Source organism: Corythoichthys intestinalis, chromosome 19, assembly GCF_030265065.1.
Source record: "Corythoichthys intestinalis isolate RoL2023-P3 chromosome 19, ASM3026506v1, whole genome shotgun sequence".
Taxonomy (NCBI): Eukaryota; Metazoa; Chordata; class Actinopteri; order Syngnathiformes; family Syngnathidae; genus Corythoichthys; species Corythoichthys intestinalis.
This window is the reverse complement of record NC_080413.1, coordinates 23,777,811-23,803,779: the sequence shown is the minus strand read 5'-3', so window position 1 is coordinate 23,803,779 and position 25,969 is coordinate 23,777,811. Positions and strand designations below refer to the sequence as shown.

Genomic DNA, 25,969 nt, shown 5'->3' with positions numbered 1-25,969 from the left:
TTTCCACATTCTGTCTCTCATGGTTAAGGTTTACCCATGTTGACAATTACAGGCCTCTCTAATATTTTCAAGTGGGAGAACTTGGGAGCACAATTAGTGGTTGACTAAATACTTATTTGCCCCTGTGGTCATACTACAGTGCGGCAAATAAGTATCTGTGGTCACACTACAGTGAGGTCTAACTTCTTCTAACGAGGTCTAAGGAGGCTCCACTCGTTACCTGTATTAATGGCACCTGTCCTGTTTTAATTCATTATCGGTATAAAAGACACCTGTCCACAATCTCAGTCAAACTCCAAACCCCACTATGGTTAGGTTATGGGAGAATTTGCACAATTAGTGGTTGATTAAATACTTATTTGCCCCACTGTAGCAGAGGTGGGTAATAACACGTTACATTTACTCCGTTGCATTTACTTAAGTAACTTTTTGAGAAAAGTGTACTTATTAGAGTAGTTTTACTATGCAGTACTTTTTACTTTTACTTGAGTAGATTTGTGAAGCAGGTGGACACGTCTGGCAGTGCAGGATTTGAGTCCCTGGCGGCGTATTGTGTTACTGATAGTAGCCTTTGTTTATGTGGTCCCAGCTCTCTGTAGGTCATTCACTAGGTCCCCCCGTGTGGTTGTGGGATTTTTGCTCACCGTTCTTGTTATCATTTTGACGCCACAGGGTTGAGATCTTGCATGTAGCCCCAGATCAAGGGAGATTATCAGTGGTCTTGTATGTCTTCCATTTTCTAATAACTGCTCCCACAGTTGATTTCTTTACACCAAGCGTTTTACCTATTGCAGATTCAGTCTTCTCAGCCTGGTGCAGTCCTACAATTTTGTCTCTGGTGTCTTTCGACAGCTCATTGGTCTTGGCCATAGTGGAGTTTGGAATGTGACTGACTGAAGTTGTGGACAGGTGTCTTTTATACCGATAATGAGTGGAGCCTTGTTAGACCTCGTTAGAAGAAGTTAGACCTCTTTGACAGGCGGAAATCTTGCTTGTTTGTAGGTGACCAAATACTTATTTTCCACTCTAATTTGGAAATAAATTATTTAAAAATCAAACAATGTGATTTTCTGTTTTTTTTTTTCCACTTTATGTCTCTCATGGTTGAGGTTAACCCATGTTGACAATTACAGGCCTCTCTAATCTTTTCAAGTAGGAGAACTTGCTCAATTGGTGGTCGACTAAGTACTTATTTGCCCCACTGTACTCACTCATTGACACAGATACATTAAGATTTCTTTGGTTATCTAATTTTACACATGATGGGTGGGCAGGCACTCCCAATAAAGAGCTGTTTTAATACAAGCCATTAAAAAGTCCATTTTAAATATGTACCCTATAAAAACATAAAATGATGACTTCATGTATATTATACGATATATTCGAAAGTTCCTTAAGATGAGGTCACATGGACCGTGACATCATCCCCCACTGGGTGTTCCCTTATATCAGGAAGATGCTTCCTCTCTCATTCCCTCCATTCTGGCCCCTCCCTGCACACTGTAAAAGGGAGAGAAGAAGCGCTGTGTCCCGCTTCCATCTCGCCATCGGCTTCCTTACATGAAGCCGGGATAGTCTCCATGCGCTGAGCGTAGGGATGAGTATGTGACCGCAAAGTTTGATTTGATGGAACGTGAGCGTCGGAATTCTGGTACGTCGCATTTTTGTTGTTGTAAAAAGTTAATAGAATCTGTAACTCTTGTGACTGAGTCAGGAAATTTTGCTTTTATGGAAATGTGCAAGCAAACTGTGGTTCTTTTATGGTTTAATGAGAAAATCATACATTATTGAAAGCAGATAAAAGGAAAAAATTGGTGTTTGACTTTTAGTTCAACTTGTTGCCTCTAGTGAAGGTGATAATTCCCTCTGCCGGTTCTCTACTGCCCTAAGCATTTCCCGTGTGTTTTTGTGCAGTATTGATTTCTCTCCTTCAGAAGACTAATGTATTCTACAATAACAGAGCGTGTCCTTTGTATCCCCAGGACCATGGGCTATGGACAAATCCTCCATAAGCGCGGCTACGATGAGCAGCAGCTTCACCTCAACGTGGGAGGAATTCGCTTCGAGGTGGACGGAGACATGTTGCGGCAGTTCCCGCACTCGCGTCTCGCCCGCCTGCTGCGCTGCCGGAGCGAGGCGGCCATCCTGGAGCTGTGCGACGACTACAGCGCCGCTGACAGAGAGTATTACTTCGACCGGAATCCAAGGGTGTTCCTCTGCGTGCTGAACTTCTATCAGACGGGACGCCTACACATGATGGAAGATGTGTGTGTGTTCTCCTTCGGACAGGAGATTGAATACTGGGGTATCCAGGAGTTCCACCTGGCGGACTGCTGCAGCAACTGGTACCACGAGAGGAAGGAGTACATCCACCACCGAGACTGGGACGCCCGGAGCGAGGACGGTCGGCAACCGAGCTTTGATTCGTCCATGGCAGAACTGTCAGCGCTAGATCAGGACTTAGCCAAGTTTGAGGGCGCGTGGTGCGCCGAGTTCCGGAGTTACATATGGCTCAGACTGGAAGACCCGGGTCACTCCCGAGCGTCGAAAATCATCGCCTTTGCATCCCTTAGCGTGGTGTTGACTTCCATCATCGCCATGTGCGTCCACAGCATGCCTGACTTTCAGCGTGTGGATGACAATGATAAGCCCATTGAGGACCCTGTTCTCGCCATCCTGGAGGTCATCTGCATTGTGTGCTTCTCCGCCGAGTTCATCATCCGGCTGATCGTGGCCCCCTCTTGCAGGAAGTTCCTCGGAAACCCCTTGAACATAATCGATGTAGCCTCTATACTTCCGTTCTACGCCACCCTGGCTCTGGAAAAAGCCGACAAGGCGGGCGCCGAGGAAAACGAGGACATCCAGAACGTAGGGAAAGTGGTGCAGGTTCTTCGTCTGATGAGGGTCCTCCGAATTCTCAAACTGGCTCGCCACTCCATCGGGCTTCGAGCGTTAGGCGCCACTGTTCGTCACAGCTACAACGAGGTGGGCCTCCTTCTACTCTTCCTCTCCGTCGGGATCTCCATTTTCTCCGCTCTTATCTACTTTGCGGAGAAGGAGGAGGAAGACACGGACTTGGGCACCATCCCTGCCTGTTGGTGGTGGGCTACAATCACCATGACTACCGTGGGCTTCGGGGACACCTGCCCTGTGACTCTGGCTGGGAAGATAATCGCCACGCTGTGTATAATCTGCGGACTTTTAGTGGTGGCACTGCCTGTTACCATTATTTTTAATAAGTTCTCCAAGTACTATCAGAGGAACCAAGCCTTGGAGAGCCATGGTATTACAAAACCCGAAAGACAGGATCCTGAACTTCCGTATTACAACATCAGGGACTTGTTCACTGATAAAGTGTATCCATTCCTTGGGAGCATCACTTTCAGGAACAGTGTGAGCAGCGCCGGGGCCGACACGGACGCCTCCAGCTTACATGATGTCAACATGGACAATGTTGATAATTGTGAAAACTGACATGTCCAACACAGAACTACAGTGGTACTTTGACTTACAAGTATCCCATTGAATGTTTTGTGTTTTGACCATGATTTGATCCAAGATAGCGTTTTTGTACCTTATGATGCAAGCCGAAATTTAAAGAGACAGTCAACAGCTTTATCACGAGGATGAATCTGGTTTATTAACTTCAGAGAAAAAAAACACTGAAAGTCATTTTTCTGATGTGTAATAGTGGAGACAGTTGTAAATAAAAGCCAGTATTTACAGAAAGTTGCCATTCGACACGGGGAACGGCTTTTTATCAATGCTAGTGATATTTTAGCCAATCAAATACAAGTACGCCACCTTCTTCGTGACATCATTCATACCCATTATTAGTCTATCTGTGTGTAAATACGTGCGCGGGTATAACTGACCTCACAAAATGGCCACGCTTGGACACACGATCTTTTCGACATCCGACGTAAAATTTGACTCGCCAATTGTTTCTACATCCGACGACATGCTTAAAATACGACGACATGACAGCGCCTCAGACGGACTAACGGCGGAAATTTTTTGTGAGAGAAATCAACAGGTTCCAAGAAGGTTAGTGCAGGTGGTGAAACAAGGAAAAAGGTAATGCTTACCATTGAAATGAAGGTGGAAATGATAGAAAAATATGAGTGTGGGTGAGCGTCCGTGAACTGGCTCAACAATACTGCCGTAGAATGTCGACGAACTCGATGGTCCTCCTCCAATATCTGTTCGTCAGTCTTTATAAGTTAAGGTAACAATTATTATTGTGGTAACAATGCCAAAAAATCGCCAGCTTCATCAGGTTTTTTAATCATTTATTTCAGAATTTGTGCAACACAACATGCATACTGTCCACCACAGCTGAACAAAGTGAAAGTAAAAAGTCCCTTTTTCACTCTGTCAAGTCAGCCACACGGTGCATTCAGGTACACCACGCAAAACACATCCGCCACATTAGAACCCGATTCGTTACATTATTACAGGTATTATCATTATTATAACTATTATTATATTATTATTAATATGATTTTTATTCATAATTTATTTGTTTTGCTCTGTGTAATTACTATTTGCAATCATACCAGCAGCATTTATTAAAGATTTAGTGTAGGTTTTCGGGCTGTGGAACGAATTAATTGAATTATAATGTATTCCTATGGATACATCCTGCTCGACTTACGACCATTTCTACTTATAAACAAGGTCCTGCAACAAATGAACTTTGTATGTAGAGGTACCACTATATTTGCAATGTACATACTAAAATACCATACAGTGGGGCAAACAAGTATTTAGTCAACCACCAATTGTGCAAGTTCTCCTACTAGAAAAGATTAGAGAGGCCTGTAATTGTCAGCATGGGTAAACCTCAACCATGAGAGACAGAATGTGGAAAAAAATCCAGATCCAAATCACATTGTTTGATTTTTAAATAATTTATTTCTAAATTGGAGTGAAAAATAAGTATTTGGTCACCTACACACAAGCAAGATTTCTGGCTGTCAAAGAGGTCTAACTTCTAAGGAGGTCTAACGAGGCTCCTCTCGTTACCTGTATTAATGGCACCTGGTTTAACTCATTATCGGTATAAAAGACACCTGTCCACAATCTCAGTCAGTCACACTCCAAACTCCACTATGGCCAAGACCAAAGAGCTGTCGAAGGACACCAGAGATAAAATTGTAGACCTGCACCAGGCTGGGAAGACTTAATCTGCAATAGGTAACACGCTTGGTGTAAAGAAATCAACTGTGGGAGCAATTATTAGAAAATGGAAGACATACAAGACCACAGATAATCTCCCTCGATCTGGGCTCCATGCAAGATCTCACTCTGTGGCGTCAAAATGATAACAAGAACGGTGAGCAAAAATCCCAGAACCACACGGGGGGACCTAGTGAATGACCTACAGAGAGCTGGGACCACAGTAACAAAGGCTACTATCAGGAACACATTGCACCGCCAGGTACTCAAATCCTGCACTGCCAGAGGTGTCCCCCTGCTGAAGCCAGGAGATGTCCAGGCCTGTCTGCGGTTCGCTAGAGAGCATTTGGATGATCCAGAAAGAGGACTGGGAGAATGTGTTATGGTCAGATGAAACCAAAATAGAACTTTTTGGTAGAAACACAGGTTCTCGTGTTTGGAGGAGAAAGAATACTGAATTGCATCTGAAGAACACCATACCCACTGTGAAGCATAGGGGTGGAAACATCATGCTTTGGGGCGGTTTTTCTGCAAAGGGACCAGGACGACTGATCTGCGTAAAGGAAAGAATGAATGGCGCCATGTATCGAGAGATTTTGAGTGAAAATCTCCTTCCATCAGCAAGGGCATTGAAGATGAGACGTGGTTGGGTCTTTCAGCATGATGATCCCAAACACACAGGCAGGGCAACAAAGGAGCGGCTTCGTAAGAAGCATTTCAAGGTCCTGGCCGGTCTCCAGATCTCAACCCCATAGAAAATCTGTGGAGGGAGTTGACAGTCCGTGTTGCCCAACGACAGCACCAAAACATCACTGCTCTAGAGGAGATCTGCATGGAAGAATGGGCCAAAATACCAGCAACAGTGTGTGAAAAGCTTGTGAAGAGTTACAGAAAACGTTTGACCTCCGTTATTACCAGCAAAGGGTACATAACAAAGTATTGAGATGAACTTTTGGTTTTGACTAAATACTTATTTTCCACCATGATTTGCAAATAAATTCTTTAAAAATCCAACAATGTGATTTGGATCTGGATTTTTCTCCACATTCTGTCTCTCATGGTTGAGGTTTACCCATGTTGACAATTACAAGCTTCTAATATTTTCAAGTGGGAGAACTTTCACAATTAGTGGTTGACTAAATACTTATTTGCCCCACTGTAAGCAACCATATTTCACATGAATGTAATTTATGCTAGTTTTTGTCTGAACCTTTAGGTCTTGAGCAAGCTTTGTGGAAAAGTAAAAAGTGATCACCTCAAGAATAATTTGCAAAACAGTGTATTATTCTTTATGAAAAACATGGAAATTGATTAATTAATTTAGCCTCGGAACATATTAAACTCATATTAGTCAATGTACCAATGTATTCCCAGCAACAGTTTCTTCTTGGGGGAAAAAATGCCGCGGCACTAAAACATACAATCCCTCCCAACCACTAGGGATTCACCTGAACCTTGCTCCAAGGGCTGAAAGCCCATTTTCTGCTTGAGAAAACTGCAATGATGCATGCGGCGCGCTCCTAATGTTCGTGTTTTTTTCTCTAGTAATCTCCTATTGATTTGTCCACTCCCTCAGAGTCCTTACTTTAGAGTTTAGCATATGGCAAAAGTCTAAAAAGGACAACACTGCCTTAATCCTGTTTACTGAGAATTCACTAACTTGCATGAAGGCATTAAAATACATTTGACGCATCCCAACATTCGTTTTTGGATGTTTTCTCCCCCCCCCCCCCCCCATACTTCTTGTTGCAATAAACAAGAGACTTCTCGCCTTAACTTCATATTATATGTCCTACATTATTCTTCGTGGTTACTTTGATTTTATTTTTTTTCTCGTGCCTCTTTTAAGTTGAACTTTAAATGAAGTGAACTTTAAATAATCTAGTAAATAATACACCGGTATTGATTAGCTTTCCCTTCAAGTAATATTCTACTTCGATAAACTGCAGTTCTACAGTGGTATGAAAAAGTATCTGCACCTTTGAAATTTGTCACATTTCTGCGTAAAATCACCATCAAATGTGATCTGATCTTTGTCAAAATCACACAGATGAAAATATAGAGTCTGCTTTAACTAAAACCACCAAAACATTTATAGGTTTTCATATTTTAATGAGAATAGCAAGCAAACAATGACAGAGGGGGGAAGAATAAGTAAGGGAACCCTCTGCCGAAGGAGACTTAAAGAGCAATTGAAACCAATTTTTACCAAACATTTTAAGTCAGGTGTGTGCCCAATCACTGATGAGTGCTTTAAAGATGCCCTGTCCACTATAAAACACACACCAGATAAGAATTGTCTTGATGAGGAGCAATGTCTGATCTGCATCATGGCTCAGTCAAAAGAGCTGTCTGAAGACCTGCGATCAAGAATTGTTCATTTCTATAAAGCTGGGAAAGGATACAAAACCATCTCTAAAAGTGTGGATGTTCATCAATCGACAGTCAGAGAAGTTGTCTACAAATTGAGAGAGAGTTTGGCACTGTTGCTTCTCTCTCAAGGAGTGGCCCTCCAGGCAAGGCAAAGCAAGGCAAATTTATTTATATAGCACAATTCAACACAAGGCAATTCAAAGTGCTTTACATCACATGAAGATCATAAAAATCACATTTAAATCAACACAACGTAACAACCAAGACAAAAGATCGCATTTAATCACAGAATAAAAATAAATAAATAAAAATAAAACAAAAATAAAACAAAAACTACTACTAATAATAATAATTGAAATCAGCAATGGAGATAAGCACAAGAGGAATAGAAAGCAGGTAGATTGAAATATATAGACAGTTATGGATATGCAGTGCTAAACAAAAGCGTTTTTAGCCCTGATTTAAAAGAGCTAACAGTTTGAGCATACTTCAAACGTTCGGGTAGCTTGTTCCAGAGGTGAGGAGCATAATAACTAAATGCTGCCTCACCCTGCTTGGTTCTTGTTCTTGGAACATGCAGAAGACCAGTTCCAGAAGACCTTAGGGGTCTAGATGTCTCATAGGAATCTAACAAGTGAAGCATGTATTTTGGTCCAAGGCCATTAAGTGTTTTGTAGACGAGCAGAAGTATTTTATAGTCTATCCTTTGACTCACTGGAAGCCAATGTAGCGATTTCAAAACCGGTGTAATGTGGTCCAGCTTCCTTGTATTTGGCTGCAGCATTCTGTACTAGCTGCAGCTTCCTGACTGATTTTTTATCAAGACCTGTAAATATACCGTTGCAATAGTCCAATCTGCTAAAAATGAATGCATGCATAAGTTTTTCCATGTCTTGTTGAGTCAGAAGCCCCTTAATTCTGGTTATATTTTTTAGGTGGTAATAAGCGGATTTAGTGACGGACTTTAGATGGCTATCAAATTTTAGGTCTGAGTCAATAATTACGCCAAGGTTTCTGACTTGATTTGTAGCTGTAAGTGACATTGTGCTAAGTTGCTTGCTTATCTTTGACCTTTCCTTTTTTGGCCCAAAAATGATCACCTCTGTCTTCTCCACATTTAACTGGAGAAAATTCTGGCACATCCATTCATTGATTTGATGAATGCATTTACTCAGGGAGACTAAGGGACTATAATCATGTGGGGACACAGAAATGTACAGTTGTGTGTCATCTGCATATGCGTGATAGGAGATGTCATACTGTTCCATTATCTGAGCTAACGGAAGCATATAGATGTTAAATAAGAGTGGTCCAAGAATTGACCCTTGAGGGACTCCACACGTGAATTTGATTCGTTCTGACTGATAGTTTCCGATTGACACAAAGAAATCCCTATCATGTAAATAGGATGTGAACCACTGAAGAATAGTGTCAGTAAGCCCTACCCACTGTTCCAATCTGCTGAGTAGCATGTTGTGATCAACCGTGTCAAATGCGGCGCTGAGATCCAATAGTAGCAGAACAGATGATTTGCCTGCATCGGTATTCCGACGAATATCATTTAGTACTTTGATAAGCACGTTCTCGGTGCTGTGTTGTGGCCGAAATCCAGACTGTAATGAGTTAAAAAGATTGTTTTGCATCATAAAAGTCTGGATCTGTTCAAACACAACCCTTTCGATAATTTTCCACCAAAGATGACACCAAGAGTTCAGCGCAGAATACTCAGAGAGGTAAAAAGGAACCCTAGAGTGTCTACTAAAGACTTACAGACATCACTGGTACAATCCGATATCTCTGTGCACACATCAAATATATGTAGAGAATTGTGTTCATGGGAGGACTCCGTGGAGGAAGTCACTGCCATCTAAAAGAAAACATTGTTGCTCATTGTTGCACAAAAAGGCACTTGGATACTCCACAGAGGTTTTGGCAAAATATTTTCTGGACTGATGAAACCAAAGTTAAATTGTTGGGAGTTCAGAATTCACATTAATATTTCCCCTAATGTTTACTCCGCTTACAGGAGGTCAATCTAAAAATACCGTCCAAATAAGAAAATTAGAATTAAAAAAAATAAAATAAAATATAGCCTAGCACCATAGATTTCACTATCAGTTGACGGGACACGGGGCTCGGGGCCGATCCGTAGTGGGGCCTATTTTCAAAAACTTAAAATTCAAATATTTTCAAAAACCAAAGCCGCTAGCGACCTAAAACCAGAATGGGCCCCTATTTTAGGCATATATGAGTCTCCATGAGCAGCAACATCAAAAATTTAAAAGTAGTTCCCTACTAAAATCCCGATTAATTTTATACAAGTTTAAAAAAACTTAAAAGGGCTATTAAATTCTCAAATTTTACGCTAGATGCACAAAAATCACCAAACACAGAGATAATCACTTATTTTATCAGGATCAATAGCAATATTTATTTATTTATTTATTTATTTATTTCATATTTATTTATTTTTTATTTAGTGCAACTTTTCAACGGCTAATAAATCACTTAAGTTTCACATCAGAAACTCAATACTTGATGAAAGCATGCAGGATCATCTTAATTTTTCTATATACAATCACTTATTTAGGTTGAATTCCAATGTTACTATTGCCTCAGCACGGAGGCACGTCTCGCCGGCTATCTGGCCATCGTCATTATTCAATTGTTACATAAAATAAAACACGTAAAAGGTGATTTTTTTTATGTATGGACGCAGAAATGTCTAAATAACTACTTTTTTGCCAAAAAAATGAGCAGTTGTCCGAAAATTACCTGATCATTTGAATGTAAAGTTACGCTAATGTGTATGGATACAACATGGTGGCCATCACAAAACGAAGAGCTTTTTAAGTTGAAAAATCTTGAAAATAAATGCGTACATCGCGGAATTTCCATAGATATAAACATAGAACAGTCTAGACTTTTGTTTAAAAGCAAAAAACCGGGCAGTTATCATTCATTTTATGTAAATATTTCCAGCTAAAATTAAGCTATTGTGTAAATCCAACATGCCAGCCATCACAAAACAAAGAGCTTTTTAAGTTGAAAATTCTTGTAAATAAATGAGTACATCCTGGAACTTTTATAGATATGAACATAGTACAGTCCAGATTCTTGGTTAAAAGCAAAAAAACAGGCAGTTATCATTCATTGTACGTAAATATTTAGAGCTGAAGCTACGCTAATTTTTTTCGCAATGTTTCAAAGTGCATGCATGGGGCTATTTTATATAATAATTACCTTGAATCTTCGACCAAATCGTTCTTGAGACACTCCTGCATGCTTGTATGCAATAAAACTTTTGTCCCTTTTCCACCTAAATCCGGCGTTTGAACGCAGCGTGTGTTTGAGTTTACACAATGAAAACCAAAGGCTCTGCCTAAAACGGGAATGCGTGGTGCAATGTTTGTGGGAGCTGTCTTGTCAACTGATGGTGAAGTCTATGCTAGCACTTTAGCAACTACAATTCCTCTTTACTTATTCATTCATTTGTAGACTCATTTGTCATCATAATGGGGTAAATAGTGTGGTTTGTGGTTATGAAAAAAACCTCAACAATTGTACTGTATCATCATGAGTGGTCCACAGACCACATCATGAGAAGCACTTAAATTGTTTTTTTTTATGCTTTGTTTCTTTGTTGGGGGTAACTTAAGAGTCCACCTCGGATGAAAGTTTCAAGGTCATCCATGAGGCTCTGTTGGTATACAGTATTCATTTGAAAATGAATTAGCAAAAGGCTCTTTTCTTCCTTTTAATTTGTTGAATAAAGTGATCCCTTGCTACTTCGCGCTTCTTGCCTCCATCGCGGATTATTTTTCAAAAAAAAAAAAAAAATGCAGATGAGCTGTCCCGAGCTCATCGCGTAGTCTCACTCTCCCTCCCTTCCACCCTCCCCCTGCTCTTTGTTCATCACTGCGGCACTGCACTGAAGTTCGTTATTAAAAATTAACAATGTTTGCCAATGTTTGTGTTTGATCTTGCCAAAGTCACGAGCTTAAAATGTGCTGCACGCGTCAATCATCGTTTAACTTGTTAAACAGTTGCTGTGGCAACTCATTGTGTGTAAGTGAGAGGATTTGAGTAGACTCACTCAACTATGTGCTGCCTTGGAATAGACAAGGCTCTGTGTGCGCATTGCGCGGGCAGGGGGAAAAGGAATGAATGTGTGAGTGCGGCAACGTTCAAGGCAGCCGGACGTGTTGGGTTCGCGGCAATAAATGCCACATGTTAAAAGTGATCCTGAGCAGTTTGTAATTTTCACATTTCACTCCAAGATTCACAGCCAAGGGAGGTAACAGAAGCATTTAATAAAGCTAAGCATTTTTTACTGCAGTATTTTATTCTTGTTTAAAAATAATTGGTGGGACAGTAACATGTTTAAAACTCATCATTATTATTACATTTGAAGTGCTTAAAAACCCTTTACCATATTGGCCCGAATATAATACGGTGATTTTTGCATTGAAATAACACTGAAAAAGAGGGGGTCGTCTCATATTTGCGGTCTAGACATTATACCCATTCACGACGCTAGATGGCAACAGATATCATTGAAGCGATGTTCTGTCATGACAGATCTCAACTACTCTCCCCATTCACGACGCTAGATGGCGCCAGATATCATTGAAGCGATGTTCTGTCATGACAGATCTCAGCTACTCTTTTTAGTTTAACCAGTTTGCATTATTTTATTGCACTGTTTTTCCGTATTCAGATTTGTTTCAAGACGACAGTTACAGTTAGACTTCACTTTGATGATTAATGCAGGTATTGCAGTTTTGTTGTTTTATCACAATAGATTGGTTTATTTACATTTCAAAAACCAGAAGCCATTCATTTACGAATGTGATTGCACTTTAGTTTACATATTTAAATGTTCAGATATTAAGATTTGAATGAGGCAAAATAACATGCTTTTTCTCTCAAATATATTGTTATAATCATTTGTTTCGGATTTACTGTAATTATTTTCTGTATCAAAATTAATTTGGCGTTGAAAAAGTATTTTCAAACTTGAGTGTTGAAAAAGAGGGGGTCGTCTTATAATCAGGGCCGTCTTATATTCACGTCAATACGGTATTAATATATAAATATACATACATACATATATATATATATATATATATATATATATATACAAATATACAAAGGTTTTTTTTAAGATTACACTTTGGGGAAAAAAAGTGAAAAAACATGTCTCATATGTATCTTTTTCCAATGCTAAACCTGAATAAATACATTGAACACACTTTTTTGGGGGGTGGGGGGCTACTTCGCGGTTTTTCACTGGTCCCCATTAACCGCAAAAAACGAGGGATCACTGTATACTGTATATATAGTCCTCATTACCACTCCTCTCTCGCCTCAATAAATGTCGCGACATGCTTATGAAGTTCAAGAAACCATAAGTGGATATGACTTGGGTGAGGGGAGAAACCCACGGAAATGCTTGGAATTCAGGGAAAATTGTTTCTCTCATCCTGAGTGGATGGTTCTGGGCACGGTGGTCAAAATGACGCCGTGTGGAATCTATGCGTGGAGACAGAGATGATGATGCAGCAGCAGCACATAGTGATACTGTTACGTTTCCCGCAGCCAAATGAACACACACGCTTAAGGAAACAGCATCACACACACTTCTCGTACATTAGTTGCACCATTTCCCCTTCAGTTGATGTCAAATGTTAGACTTTTAGAGACGCAAATCAAAGGAACATGACGCCATGAGACTGTCCGGAAAATATATATATATTGTATTTGCATATTTATTTATTGTAAAACATCACCTGAGATTGCATTACACATACAGTGGGGCAAATAAGTATTTAGTCAACCACTAATTGTGCAAGTTCTCCCACTTGAAAATATTAGAGATCTCCTCTAGAGCAGTGATGTTTTGGGGCTGTCATTGGGCAACACAGACTTTCAACACCCTCCGCAGATTTTCTATGGGGTTGAGACCTGGAGACTGGCTAGGCCACTCCAGGACCTTGAAATGCTTCTTACGAAGCCACTCCTTTGTTGCCCTGGCTGTGAGAGAGTAATAAAATACACCTTGTGTCAAGTAGGGTTCATGCCCCCGTTGATTTATGACTTTGACCTCTATGACCCCGCCCCCTTTGATTGTAGTCCTTTGATCTCTATTGATGATGACAGATGATTGATGACCCCTCCCTCCCCTTCCCCTTTGATCGTGGTCCTTTGATCTCTATTGGTGCTGACAGGTGATTGATGACCCCCCCCCCCCCTTTATCCCTTTGATCGTAGTCCTTTGATCTCTATTGGTGCTGACAGATGATTAATGACCCCAGCCCCCCGGACCCCTTTTGATCGTAGTCCTTTGATCACTATTGGTCATGGCAGATGTTTAACAACTTTGAAGTTTAGCGCATGCGTGCTAGGCGTGTTATGGGTTATGTCCGTACATGTCCCCCCTAGAAAAAAACGTAGTGTGTGGAGGGGGCGTGTTTAGCGCATGCGTGCTAATGCGTGTTCCGGGGACATGTCCGTACATGTGAATCGGAAGTAGTAGGGCGTGTTTAGCGCATGCGTGCTAATGCGTGTTCCGGGGACATGTCCGTACATGTCCTAACGAAGAATCGGAAGTAGTAGGGCGTGGCTAGCGCCTGGGCTAGTCGTAGCCAAAGCGAGCTAACCGGCATTCTCAACAAGCTACCGTGAGGGGAGCCATGATTAACGAGACGTGTGTTAACATTAGCCCTCAGCTGGTGAAGACTGCTTTTTACCAGGTTGGTCACATTATATGAAATTATTGATCATTTAGTGAAAGGAACAGCATCATAAAACATAATATCCTCTTACTTGTTAATTTTTAAACCTAACTTAACCTAACCTAACCTATTGAACTCGCCTAAGTATCCTTGAGCAAGGTACTGAATCCCTCAATGCTCCTGGTGACGCAACACCAGTAGGTAGATGGCAATGTAGTGTATGCCATGAAGTCTATTCTTTTTAGACTAATAATGACTCAAAATGAGCTCCAAAATGTAATGCTACTGGAAGGAATCTCAAGTCTGTACAGAAAAATGGTTGAAGCATGACGCAGTCCTGCAGATGTTATTCCTATTGCATGATAGTTTACGCGGACCTGTGTATCAGTGGGGGAGACGCTGCAAAAACGCGGCATTTTTCAACAAATGTATGTCTACACACATATACAGATCTCATGTTTGTGTTAAGATGGGTATCTGTGCAATCTCAAAGGCGTTATCAGTGGAGAGAAACGAAGCATTTTTTTCAACAAATGTATGTCCACTCAGCAAAATGCAGAGCCCCATGTTCATTTAAAGATCAAGGTCATAAAACATTTTAAAAATCAAAAACTACAAAATACGATTACGTAAAAATGGGTGGGGAAAACCCTATAAATTCGCTATCTCCTCGCCTTCTTCGTTGTCCGTTCAACATACCTGATACCAAATGGCCAGAGGTGAGTTCCAACTCATTTTCATGATGTTAATATTGGCACTTTATGAAGATGTAGCTATTGATAACAAAAGCTTCTTTGCTTTATATTCACAGAGGTTAAAGAAATCAACATTTCAAACTATGGTATGTAGACCTTTTTTCTTTCTGTTTAAATGTATGCATTTTTAGTACAAAATTCCCCCATACACCAGAGTTGGACCTAAGGTCTGATGCGGAGGACACTGAATTGACACATCACGCGTCGACACCGGCTTCTTCGCCATCCCTACTATGGGACCTTGGTGATTCGGAGGCTGATCTTAATTATTCTTCGCAATCGACTTCGGATAACGACATACAGCCGCACGACTGGCGTAGGCCATTATCGCGATCAAGTGAGGAGGACAGTGGCTATTATTCACAATCTAATGGCCTATCCACTCCACCAAGAGGTATGCTTTTTTTTCTAAAACCAAATTATTCATTAGAACGAAATGTAAACTGTGTTTTATCATTTTTCTAAACAGCAGCAACAGCATACTTAGCAGGTGAGAATTTCAATATTTTCCCCATCGATTATCCAATACTTAACCTTATAACATTTCTATAAATTCATATTACAGATGCCTCTACACAAACTGACATATTCATTAAATCAGAAGGTAAGCCTTTTTTTTTTCTAAAACAAATTATTCATTTACAAGGAAATGTGTTTTATCATTTTTTTAAGCTGTCGATGAGCCAGCCATCTTAGTTGGTGAGAATTTTATATTTACCCCCTCGGTGATTCGATACGCACCACCAGCGCAGGTGTTAGTTGCGGGTAAGAATATTTTATTATATATTTTCCCTCTGTTATGTTCTACATGTCCTATTAATTATAAAATTTCTCTCTATTTGTAGATGCAACTGCGCAGATTGATGAGTTATTCATTCAACCAAACGGTAAGTGACAGTTTTTTTTAAAATGATGAAATGTATTTTATCATTTATTTATATATTTTTTATTTTTTTAAGCTGCCCCAAAACCTGCAATAGTTGTGGGTAAGAATATTTTATTATATATTTTCCCTCTATTATGTTCTACATGTCCTATTAATTATAAAATTTCTCTCTATTTGTAGATGCAACTGCGCAGATTGATGAGTTATTCATTCAACCAAACGGTAAGTGACAGTTTTTTTTAAAATGATGAAATGTATTTTATCATTTATTTATATATTTTTTATTTTTTTAAGCTGCCCCAAAACCTGCAATAGTTGTGGGTAAGAATATTTTATTATATATTTTCCCTCTATTATGTTCTACATGTCCTATTAATTATAAAATTTCTCTCTATTTGTAGATGCAACTGCGCAGATTGATGAGTTATTCATTCAACCAAACGGTAAGTGACAGTTTTTTTTAAAATGATGAAATGTATTTTATCATTTATTTATATATTTTTTATTTTTTTAAGCTGCCCCAAAACCTGCAATAGTTGTGGGTAAGAATATTTTATTATATATTTTCCCTCTATTATGTTCTACATGTCCTATTAATTATAAAATTTCTCTCTATTTGTAGATGCAACTGCGCAGATTGATGAGTTATTCATTCAACCAAACGGTAAGTGACAGGTTTTTTTAATGATGAAAATGAAATTCAATAGTATAGTGAGAAAAATGTCCACATTTCCTAACGCACTTGTTAAGGAAGGAGAAAGACGTGAGGGTGTGGGTGTGTGTGGGGGCATGTGTGTGTGTGTGTGTGTGTGTGTGTGTGTGTGTGTGTGTGTGTGTGTGTGTGTGTGTGTGTGTGTGTGTGTGTGCTCACATGTTAAGGAAGGAGAAAAAGAAAGAGGAGGGATGTGCGTGCGTGCGTGCGTGTGTGTGTATGTGCGCACACATTCCAAGATGGGAACGCTACGCAGACCAAGAAAAAGGCGAGGGGAACGCTTACTGCAGTGCTTTAAATAAAAAAATGCAAAACATTGTGTGATTCTTATTTAATCTACCTGTTATTAAGCTGTATGTTGACCTTAATAATGAATTTATATATTTTATTAATCTATCCTTATTGAACGTATATGTCATACTTCATAATGAAAATGTAATGAATTTGTACAATTGCAAGCTGATATGTGTTTCTTAACTTTGCAGTTATAATTCCACGTCTCATCAGGAGCGGGCCGCATGAGCTTCCTCGGGAACCTGGCACCCCGTTTGGATTCATTATTGACGAAGCGAGAGGTCGATATTATTCATATTATTTTGTCTGATTTGCTATCCTGATTAAAAATGGATGATTCTATTCCTGACATACCGTGTGAATTTCAAGATTTTATCAATCAAATAAACGAGCAAATGGTGTCACAGCCTGATATACCTTACGAACTGTTGGATATTGTCAGCGGAATAAACAATGTGAATCAGGTAAACAATGAGATGGCATTTGAGCAACACAACCCAGACACGCTGATTGATTCAGATGATCCATTTGTAGCCATTCGATCAATAGATGATTTTGTCGATTTCTTTCAGCCTTTACAAAACGCTTTAATACAACTTAATCAACCGAGCAATGTTCCAAACGAATCAACTGACAGTGTCATGCACAATGATGTACAAGCTGACACACAGGAGCAAACTGACAGTGTCATGCATAATGATGTACAAGCTGACACACAGGAGCAAACTGACAGTGTCATGCACAATGATGTACAAGCTGACACGCAGGAGCAAACTGACAGTGTCATGCACAATGATGTACAAGCTGACACGCAGGAGCAAACTGACAGTGTCATGCACAATGATGTACAAGCTGACACGCAGGAGCAAACTGACAGTGTCATGCACAATGATGTACAAGCTGACACGCAGGAGCAAACTGACAGTGTCATGCACAATGATGTACAAGCTGACACGCAGGAGCAAACTGACTCGGACACACAAATAGGGGGTGCAAGCGAAACAGTAAGACCAAAATTTAACAATATCGAATTGAGACAGATATTGACACCGTCGAGGGTCGCCGATTCTCCTGATTTTGTCAGCTTTTACAACGACATAATGGAAAATGTTCAGCGACAGGCTGATCATGTGGTTGCAATTACACAACCTGGTGACATTATTCAAATTGAGGTGGTCGGTGACAATGTTCAGCAACATGTCGTCTTAAATGCCACCGATGACCCTGAAATAATCCTTCATGGTTTTCACAATGTGATCGATCGACTTGTACAATCCAATTACCAAATCCTCTGCAATACTGAGTTGGAGATGGTGGTCAACATCGTTAAAGATCAAAGGGGCGGGGTTAGGAGAAAGTTGACACACATGCTCGATTGTGAGATTGTTCGCAAAAAACGACGGTACCTGTATGACCCACTTCCTCAAAACAATCAACTATGTTTAGCCATGGCGTTAGCATATATGTTAGACAAATCGTTACCCACAAATGCCTTAATACAAAAGGCTCGTGAACTCCATACAGCCATAGGTCTGAGTGAACAAACTGCTGCGGGGTTTGCTGACATTCACAAATTTGAACAACACCTGAATCGTAAAATAGTTGTCTTGTACAGGCCTGATGACTCGGATATGCCGATGAAGCATTTCGAGACTGATTTTGTCAAAAATCCAAACACTTTGGTGTTGACTCTAATTCAGAATCATTTTTATGGCGTGAAATCTCCAGCACAATTTCTGGGTCACGCCTACTTCTGCTATTTCTGTTATAAAGGTCACGCGAATGCCAACTTTCACAGGTGTGCATTCTATTGTCATTTATGTAAAGACCCCGAATGCCGTCAACGATCGGTGGATTATACCAAATGCACAGACTGTAATAACGTTTGTTACAACAAGATTTGCTACGCTAAGCATAAAGAAGTTGTTAAAACGTCCCATGGCGAATGGGGGAGCAGATGCTCCAGATACAAGAAATGTGAGAAATGTGGTCAGACATTCTACGTTAATATGTACAAGAAAGCCAGACAACACAGATGTCCTGTCCCTAAATGCCAAATTTGTAGGGTCCCATTGGTGACAGCCAACATTGTCAATGATAGACACCTTTGCTTTATCCAAACCCTGAAACCCCAGGCACCAAATCAGAACATAGTCTTTTACGACTTTGAGACTTTTTTATCAAATGAGGGGGTACACACAGCTTTCTTGGTGTGCACAAAATCATTTGCAGGAGAGAACAAATGCTTTTACGGGGTTGATTGTTGTCGTCAATTTATCCTACATTTTAGACAAAAAAATTTTGAAAATTACATCTTCGTGGCCCACAATGCTCGAGCTTTTGACGCTTATTTATTGATTTCAAAAATGTTGGATCTGGGTGTCGGTCTGTCCCCTATCATGCAGGGTAGTAAAATTATATGTTTTACCGAGACTCGGTATGGCTTAAAATTTATTGACTCCTTGTCCTTCTTAATGATGAAGTTGTCTTCGATGCCTAAAACTTTGGGGTATGAAGACAAAATGAAGGGGTATTTCCCTCACTTATTCAGCTCCCAAGAGAACCTGAATTATGTAGGGCCCTACCCAGCCCCTGAATTTTACAGCATAGACCGCATGTCAGAGATCGAACGGGAGAAATTCCTTGATTGGTACCGAAAAGAATGTCACGGTACATTCGATTTCCGCAAGGAGGCGCTAATGTACTGTCAGAACGATGTGGACATTTTAGCTATTGGTTGTCGGCTGTTCAGAGATGCTTTTTTGAAAGAAACAGATGTGGATCCTCTAAACAGTGTCACGATAGCCTCGGCCTGCATGAAAGTCTTCCGTACAAAATTCTTACAGGCCGACACTTTGGCTATACCATCCCCTGACAATTACAGACGTCAGCATAAGTCCTACTCACACGCGTCCATACAATATTTAGAATGGGTGTCGCATGATAGAGGAATATTCATCGAACATGCCTTGAACACAGGCGAACGTAAGGTGGGTGGTTTTTTTGTTGACGGCCACGCCTTAGGGGCGGATGGTACGATTCATGTTTGGGAATTTGATGGCTGTTATTTTCACGGCTGTCCTGATTGTTTTGAACCGTCGGCGATTTGTCCGATGACGCAAAGACCCTTTCGTGAACTTCATGAGGCAAATGAGGAAAAGTTGGCGGCATTGAAGTCGGTGCCAGGAGTCCGGCTAACGATCATGAAAGAGCACGAATGGAACAAACTGAAATGTGAGAACCCCGCTATCCGGGAGTTCTTACACAACTCTGATTTCCCCAAACCGCTAGATCCCCGTGAAGCTCTCTTTGGCGGTAGGACAAATGCCTTTGTGTTAAGACACACTGCTGGTCCCGATCAGAAAATACTTTATGTTGATGTCACTAGCCTGTACCCCTTTGTAAACGCCTCAAAAAAATATGCGATCGGACATCCAATTATTATCCACAACAATTTTGAGGCTGATGTAACCAAGTACTTTGGTTTCATCAGAGCTAAAGTCTACCCGCCGCGAAAACTGTATTTCCCGGTGCTCCCTTACAAAACTGCTAAAGGCAAACTCGTGTTTACACTATGCCGCACATGTGCGGAAATAAACAACCAGTCTGATGACTGCAAACATGATGATGAATCGAGGGCCCTGACTGGCGTGTGGGTCACTCTCGAAATGAACAAAGCTGTTGAGTTGGGTTACAGATTAGCTCGTGTAATGGAGGTCTGGCATTTTGAAAAGACCAGTAGCGAGGTCTTTGAAGGATATATAAAAACGTTTCTCAAGGGGAAACAAGAAGCGTCTGGTTTTCCGACCAATGTTGTTAGTCAGGCCGACAAGCAGAAATACATTTGCGACTACCAAGCAAATCAAGGAATACAATTAGACATAGACTCCATCGAACTCAATCCGGGAAAGAGACAGGTTGCAAAGTTGTGTCTGAACAGTCTTTGGGGGAAATTTGGTCAAAGGAGTAACTTGAATCAAACCCATTTTGTCAAAAAGGCTGCAGAGTTTTTCAAAATTTTGTTCTCGGGGATGTATGAGATCAAATACTTTGGTTTTATTAACAAGGATGTAGCCATGATTCAGTACAACTTTAACAAAAAAAACATTACCCCGCCCTCTGCATCTTCCAATGTTTTTGTCGCATGCATGACAACTGCGCACGCTCGATTAGTCATGTACGAATATTTGGAAAAACTGCAGGAAAATGTCCTGTATTCGGACACTGACTCTCTCATCTATGTAGTTGGTCCTGGAGAAGAGCCCCTCCCTCTAGGTAATTATCTTGGCGATTTGACGGATGAGCTAGCTAACGATTCCATCGAGGAATTCGTCTCTGCCGGTCCAAAATCGTACGCGTATCAGACGAGACAAACCAAAAAAACAGTAATAAAAGTCAAGGGGATCACTCAGACTTATGCTTGTTCACAGCGTGTGAATTTTGATACTATAAAGGACTTGGTCGACGGGTATGTCGATCACTGTGGCGTTGGCACCCCCAGGACTATAAACACTCCGCAACACATCATTGTGCGTGACAAAAAGTCGTTTGAGCTAAGAAATAAATCATTTCAGAAAACATTTAAAGTCGTGTACGACAAACGACGGTTATTAGCCGGCGGTAAAACTCTTCCTTTTGGCTATTAAGGAAATGGAAATGTCTGAGGTTGGTTTCGACCCCCGCTTCCAAATGCCATGCTCTATTTTATTAGCAGGCCCTAGCGGGGCTGGGAAAACGTTTTTTGTAAAGAAGCTTTTGGAGAATTGTAAACATGTGATGACATATGTGCCTGAAAATGTTGTTTGGATTTACACATCAATGCAACCCATGTATTTAGAGCTGAAGGAACAAAATAAAGAAATTCAATTTTTGAAAGGCATTCCTGATTCATTCGAGGACGAGAGACTCTTTCCAACAAACCAAAGCCATCTCATAATTCTAGATGATGTCATTTTTCAAGCCTTGGACCACCCAGAAGTGGTTAGATTATTTACACAATACAGACATCATTGTAACAAGAGTGTGATTCTTTTGACTCAAAACATATTTCATCAAGGCAAATATAGCCGCACTATCAGCTTAAATAGTAATTATATCATACTGTTTAAAAATCCTCGAGATCAACTGCAGACAAGTGTGTTGGCCAACCAGATGTTCCCTTCCAAGAAAAAGTATTTTTTAGAATGTTATGAAGATGCCACACGTGTACCTCACGGCTACTTAATTGTAGATCTCACCCCAAACTGTCCAGAACGATACAGACTGAGGACAGGTGTGCTTCCTCATCAGTGGCCTACCGTGTATATTTCTAAGGCCTAGCATGTCTACTCTCTTAAAAACCAACGCCCCTCTACTCAAAGCGCTTTTTCAGGCCAAACCTGAGAAACGTAAGGACATACTGAAACGAAGTCCAGACAGTCTGGTCAAAGCGTTGTGTGAAATTGCCCTTAACCTTGTACGTGGGAACATTCCTCTTACGTCAACACAACTCAAAAAGCTGAAAAAACAAAGGACGGTGATCCGTCTACTGGCCGACAGGAGAAAAAGCTTGAAAAGAAAAAGAGCTGCCTTGCAGCAGAAAGGCGGTTTTATTTTCCCTTTGTTGGCAACACTGGCTCCTGTCCTGGGTAGTGTTATAGGTGGTTTGATCAGAAAAGACTGATAAACATGACCCTCAGAACAGCGGACAAAATGTTTTTGATTTCCCCACAACAGCTAGAACGGCTGAGGAACACAGAGCCCAACATTCGGCAGAAAGCCGAGCATGATCTGGATATAAAAATGAGAGAGGTTCTAGAGAATCGCTCTTTGAGTCAATACGATAAAATTAAAAAGTATGAAGCTCTGATGCAACGTTACTTAAGTCTTTTGAAACAAGGGGAGAAGGAGCCTCGGAATGTCACATTGACCCTCCCCACAGCGACTTACCAACACAACACAAGCGTTGATGGAGAAGGAGCGGTTGTAAAGAAGGAGGAGGAGCCATGGCATGATCTGGTGCAAAACTTTCCAATCAGTTATCGCAAAAACGCTCTATTTGTGTTAAAAAAATTTGTCGACAATGATAAAAGTTGGACATCGCGAAACGAATTCATATTCCGAGGTAGACCCATTATCGGCTCGCACATGATTGATCTCCTCAAACATCTGACATCTACTGGAAAAACAGTCATGATACCACCCCCTAGAGGTTGGGATGAGTTCCTGCATACACTGCGTGAATTAAACATCCCCGAGACTTCCATCTCGAATCCACATGCTCGTGAACAGTTCCGACGATTAAAACTTGACGACGGTTTGGAGTTTAACGACCAGCCTAAGGCGCATCCGAAAAAAAGAAGAGCGAAGAGAGAGAGGTCGTCGCCTCACAAGTGGATTGGATTAAATGAGTAATGCACACGAGAAAATATTCTGGGTTTTTTTTTCATTTATTGAATAAAATGTTTGTAAAAAGTCAAGCGTTTACAGACAATGACATTTTTTAAACTTTTGCAACGAGCATGATCGCTGACCATAGCATGCATCATAGGTAAACATTTGATGACGTTTAACAAAAGTAGATACCATGGAGTCATTTTTAAGTGTGTCATCGCTATAGCAAGCTAATACATCATGAAATGAAAGGCCGCAGCCTCGCTGAATTAAGTAATATACACAATGTTGACCACATGTGATTGAGAGCTCGTTCTGTAGTTGGTAGGTGTGGTATATTATTCGGTTGGCGTGTTTTTCCAAAAAAGAGATGATACTCGGGGGATAATAGTCCAAATCTGGAGGCAGGCCATAGGCGTCAAAGAATGTTGCCACATTATTCTCCTCCAAGGTCAAGGCGAGCCAGTGCTCCCCCGGTTGGCTACGCGGGTGGGTGTTTACAATAAAATGTCTCGCCGGGGTGGGGGTTAAAGAGTTTAACTCATCAGAGGCGTAGACACCTCCAAATAACTTCCCCTGGAGGCGGGTCATCAGAGTTTCCAGGGCTCTCCCGTCCATCTCTCAGTAATAGTCCACCAGTACTTGCCGTTTTGAGTCTATTTCCAGAATAGAGTCATAGCATGCGTAGACAATAAGTGTGACTGTGTGAGGCAGTGGAGCTTTGAATCTCATCTCCAATCTGACACTACCGTTAGACACAGTCGATAATGCAGATGTGTCGTCGTTAGCGCTCAAATTGAACACATATAGAGCATAGCCGTCCATGAAATCCTCGTGATCAATACAGAGAGGCAGATCCTTCAAATGTCTGCCTGTAGACGTAAACAAATTATAAAACTCGCGAGCGGCATTCCTTTCGGAAAATTGTGGTTGAAAAGGTTTCGAGGGGATTTGTCTTCCTTCCTGCGTCAGAGCTAAATACTCCATGTTATAATTAGCAAAGTTGAAAGGGTTACTTTCTCGACGACCCGTGAACGCCGTGTGTGCAACTAGGCCAACTACGACATAACGAGGCATTGGTCCGAGGAAAAGGTTATCTTGCTGACACGTTCGAGATTGTTGAGGGATAGAGTACGTTTTTACGTTAATACGTGACAGGGGGTACAAAGCGTTCTCTTTGCGGAGTGCAGCCTCGTGTCCCAGAGAAACAGCTGGAGACACAGCGACCCTTTTGACAAATAAAGAAGCGCTCAATATTTTTAACTTATGATCGCTGTTAGCCGGTGAAATGAAGCAGAAATCATTGTTGGCCTTGATGAGTTTGACGCGTAAGTCCACATTGTTTAACAGGAGTCGTTCACAAAAAAATATGTCGGCATGTAGAGGGCCTATGACATAAAATGATCTGGAGCCAGCAACCCTCTGCGCTCGGTTCACCAAACCCTCATTCACAGCGTCGCCAGTAAGGTCAGTGGTGTCCATTTGTCCACTTTTATCTTTGAAAAACATACCGGCTGTGAACTGGCTCTTCAAAGAAGCGTCCGAAAAGTTTAATAAAGCTTCTATCATGGATCGATAAGGGTGTGTCGAACTGGACTGAGATATCAATCTGTCTGCCAAAGTAACATCAACTTGGGAGAATATGGTGTTAAGTGGGTAATTGATAAGCCCCACCTTCTCCGCCGCAGGTAAACGGGATCCATCGGCGTTTGTCACCTGTAATTGGAGCTGAAGCAGGGTGTCCGCGAGGTCCAGATATTTAGAACCATCGCCAGGAACAAAAAACTCGATGGGGCCGTCTTCGGTAAGGGCCGAGATCGGGAGCATCTCCACATATTGACTCCCTTCGATCGATAATTGCGTAAGGGGTGGGGCAAACAAATCCAATTCGGCCAGAGTGCATTCATGTGAACGGTGGTGTGCGAGCGCCATTTGGTATGAAGGGGTTAGGAGAAGATGTCCGCGTGGCTTCTTCGACGCTTCCTTCTGGAAACTGATCTCGGTCTAGATGCACTCGCACGCTTTTTACGTGACTTCACAGGTCGACGCCCCCTTTTAACGAGTCTCCTTGCAGGTGATTTATGAGGTCTGCGTGCCAGGGTCATGATACCGGAGCCTTCCTGTGGATCTGGCTTTTTCTGAATCCTTTCCATCACGCGCCCTGCGACGTCCGTCGCTATGTTTTTAGCGGCTGTCTGGAGGTGTGGTTTCGCCATGCTGAAACCTCTCCTAAGGAGCGGAGTTACAAATCGGAACAGCTTGGCAAAGATGGAACCCAGACCTCTTCCATATTGAATTGGTGACCCGTGGAACCCAGGTAACGCCCCTCCAGCCTGGCTTTCGTAATAATCCACTAGGCGGTAAAGGTCCGGGTGTGTTGCTAACACCACCATTTTCTCACTTTGGTCTAAAATGGAGCGTGATAATTACTTTGCCGTAAGCGAAGGGGACTGGTTTGTTCTGATCAGTTTTAATTTCTATCGCTATGTCCTCAATGTGTCTTTTGTTAAGTGGAAGATAGTAAGGCGGGTTAAACGTTTTAAAAACTGTTTCTTGGTGCTCCCCCGTTATTGGAATAGTCCTTAGTAGCGGGGCTAGGGTGTCGCCGACCGTTTGGTGTTGAATCAAGTCCGTGTATATGTAGAAATGGTAAAGACCA

General features: G+C 41.2%; 2 protein-coding genes across 2 annotated transcripts; one reads left to right on the top strand and one right to left on the bottom strand.

Annotated features, from left to right (window-relative positions):
- The first annotated feature begins 1,533 nt into the window (after window positions 1-1,533).
- LOC130907749 (potassium voltage-gated channel subfamily S member 3-like) lies at window positions 1,534-3,645 on the top strand. Its single transcript, XM_057823166.1, has 2 exons — window positions 1,534-1,651; window positions 1,983-3,645. Exon 2 carries the CDS (start codon window positions 1,987-1,989, stop codon window positions 3,472-3,474), a length of 1,488 nt encoding a protein of 495 aa, XP_057679149.1. The 5' UTR covers window positions 1,534-1,651; window positions 1,983-1,986; the 3' UTR covers window positions 3,475-3,645.
- Window positions 3,646-23,931: 20,286 nt separating this feature from the next.
- LOC130907995 (uncharacterized protein F54H12.2-like) lies at window positions 23,932-25,137 on the bottom strand. Its single transcript, XM_057823575.1, has one exon. The coding sequence runs from the start codon at window positions 25,135-25,137 to the stop codon at window positions 23,932-23,934; it is 1,206 nt and encodes a 401-aa protein (XP_057679558.1).
- Window positions 25,138-25,969: the final 832 nt, after the last annotated feature.

Excerpts from the sequence above, each read along its gene's own strand:
- LOC130907749 (XM_057823166.1), top strand. The coding sequence starts at position 1,987 with ATGGGCTATGGACAAATCCTCCATAAGCGCGGCTACGATGAGCAGCAG.
- LOC130907995 (XM_057823575.1), bottom strand. The coding sequence starts at position 25,137 with ATGCTCCCGATCTCGGCCCTTACCGAAGACGGCCCCATCGAGTTTTTT.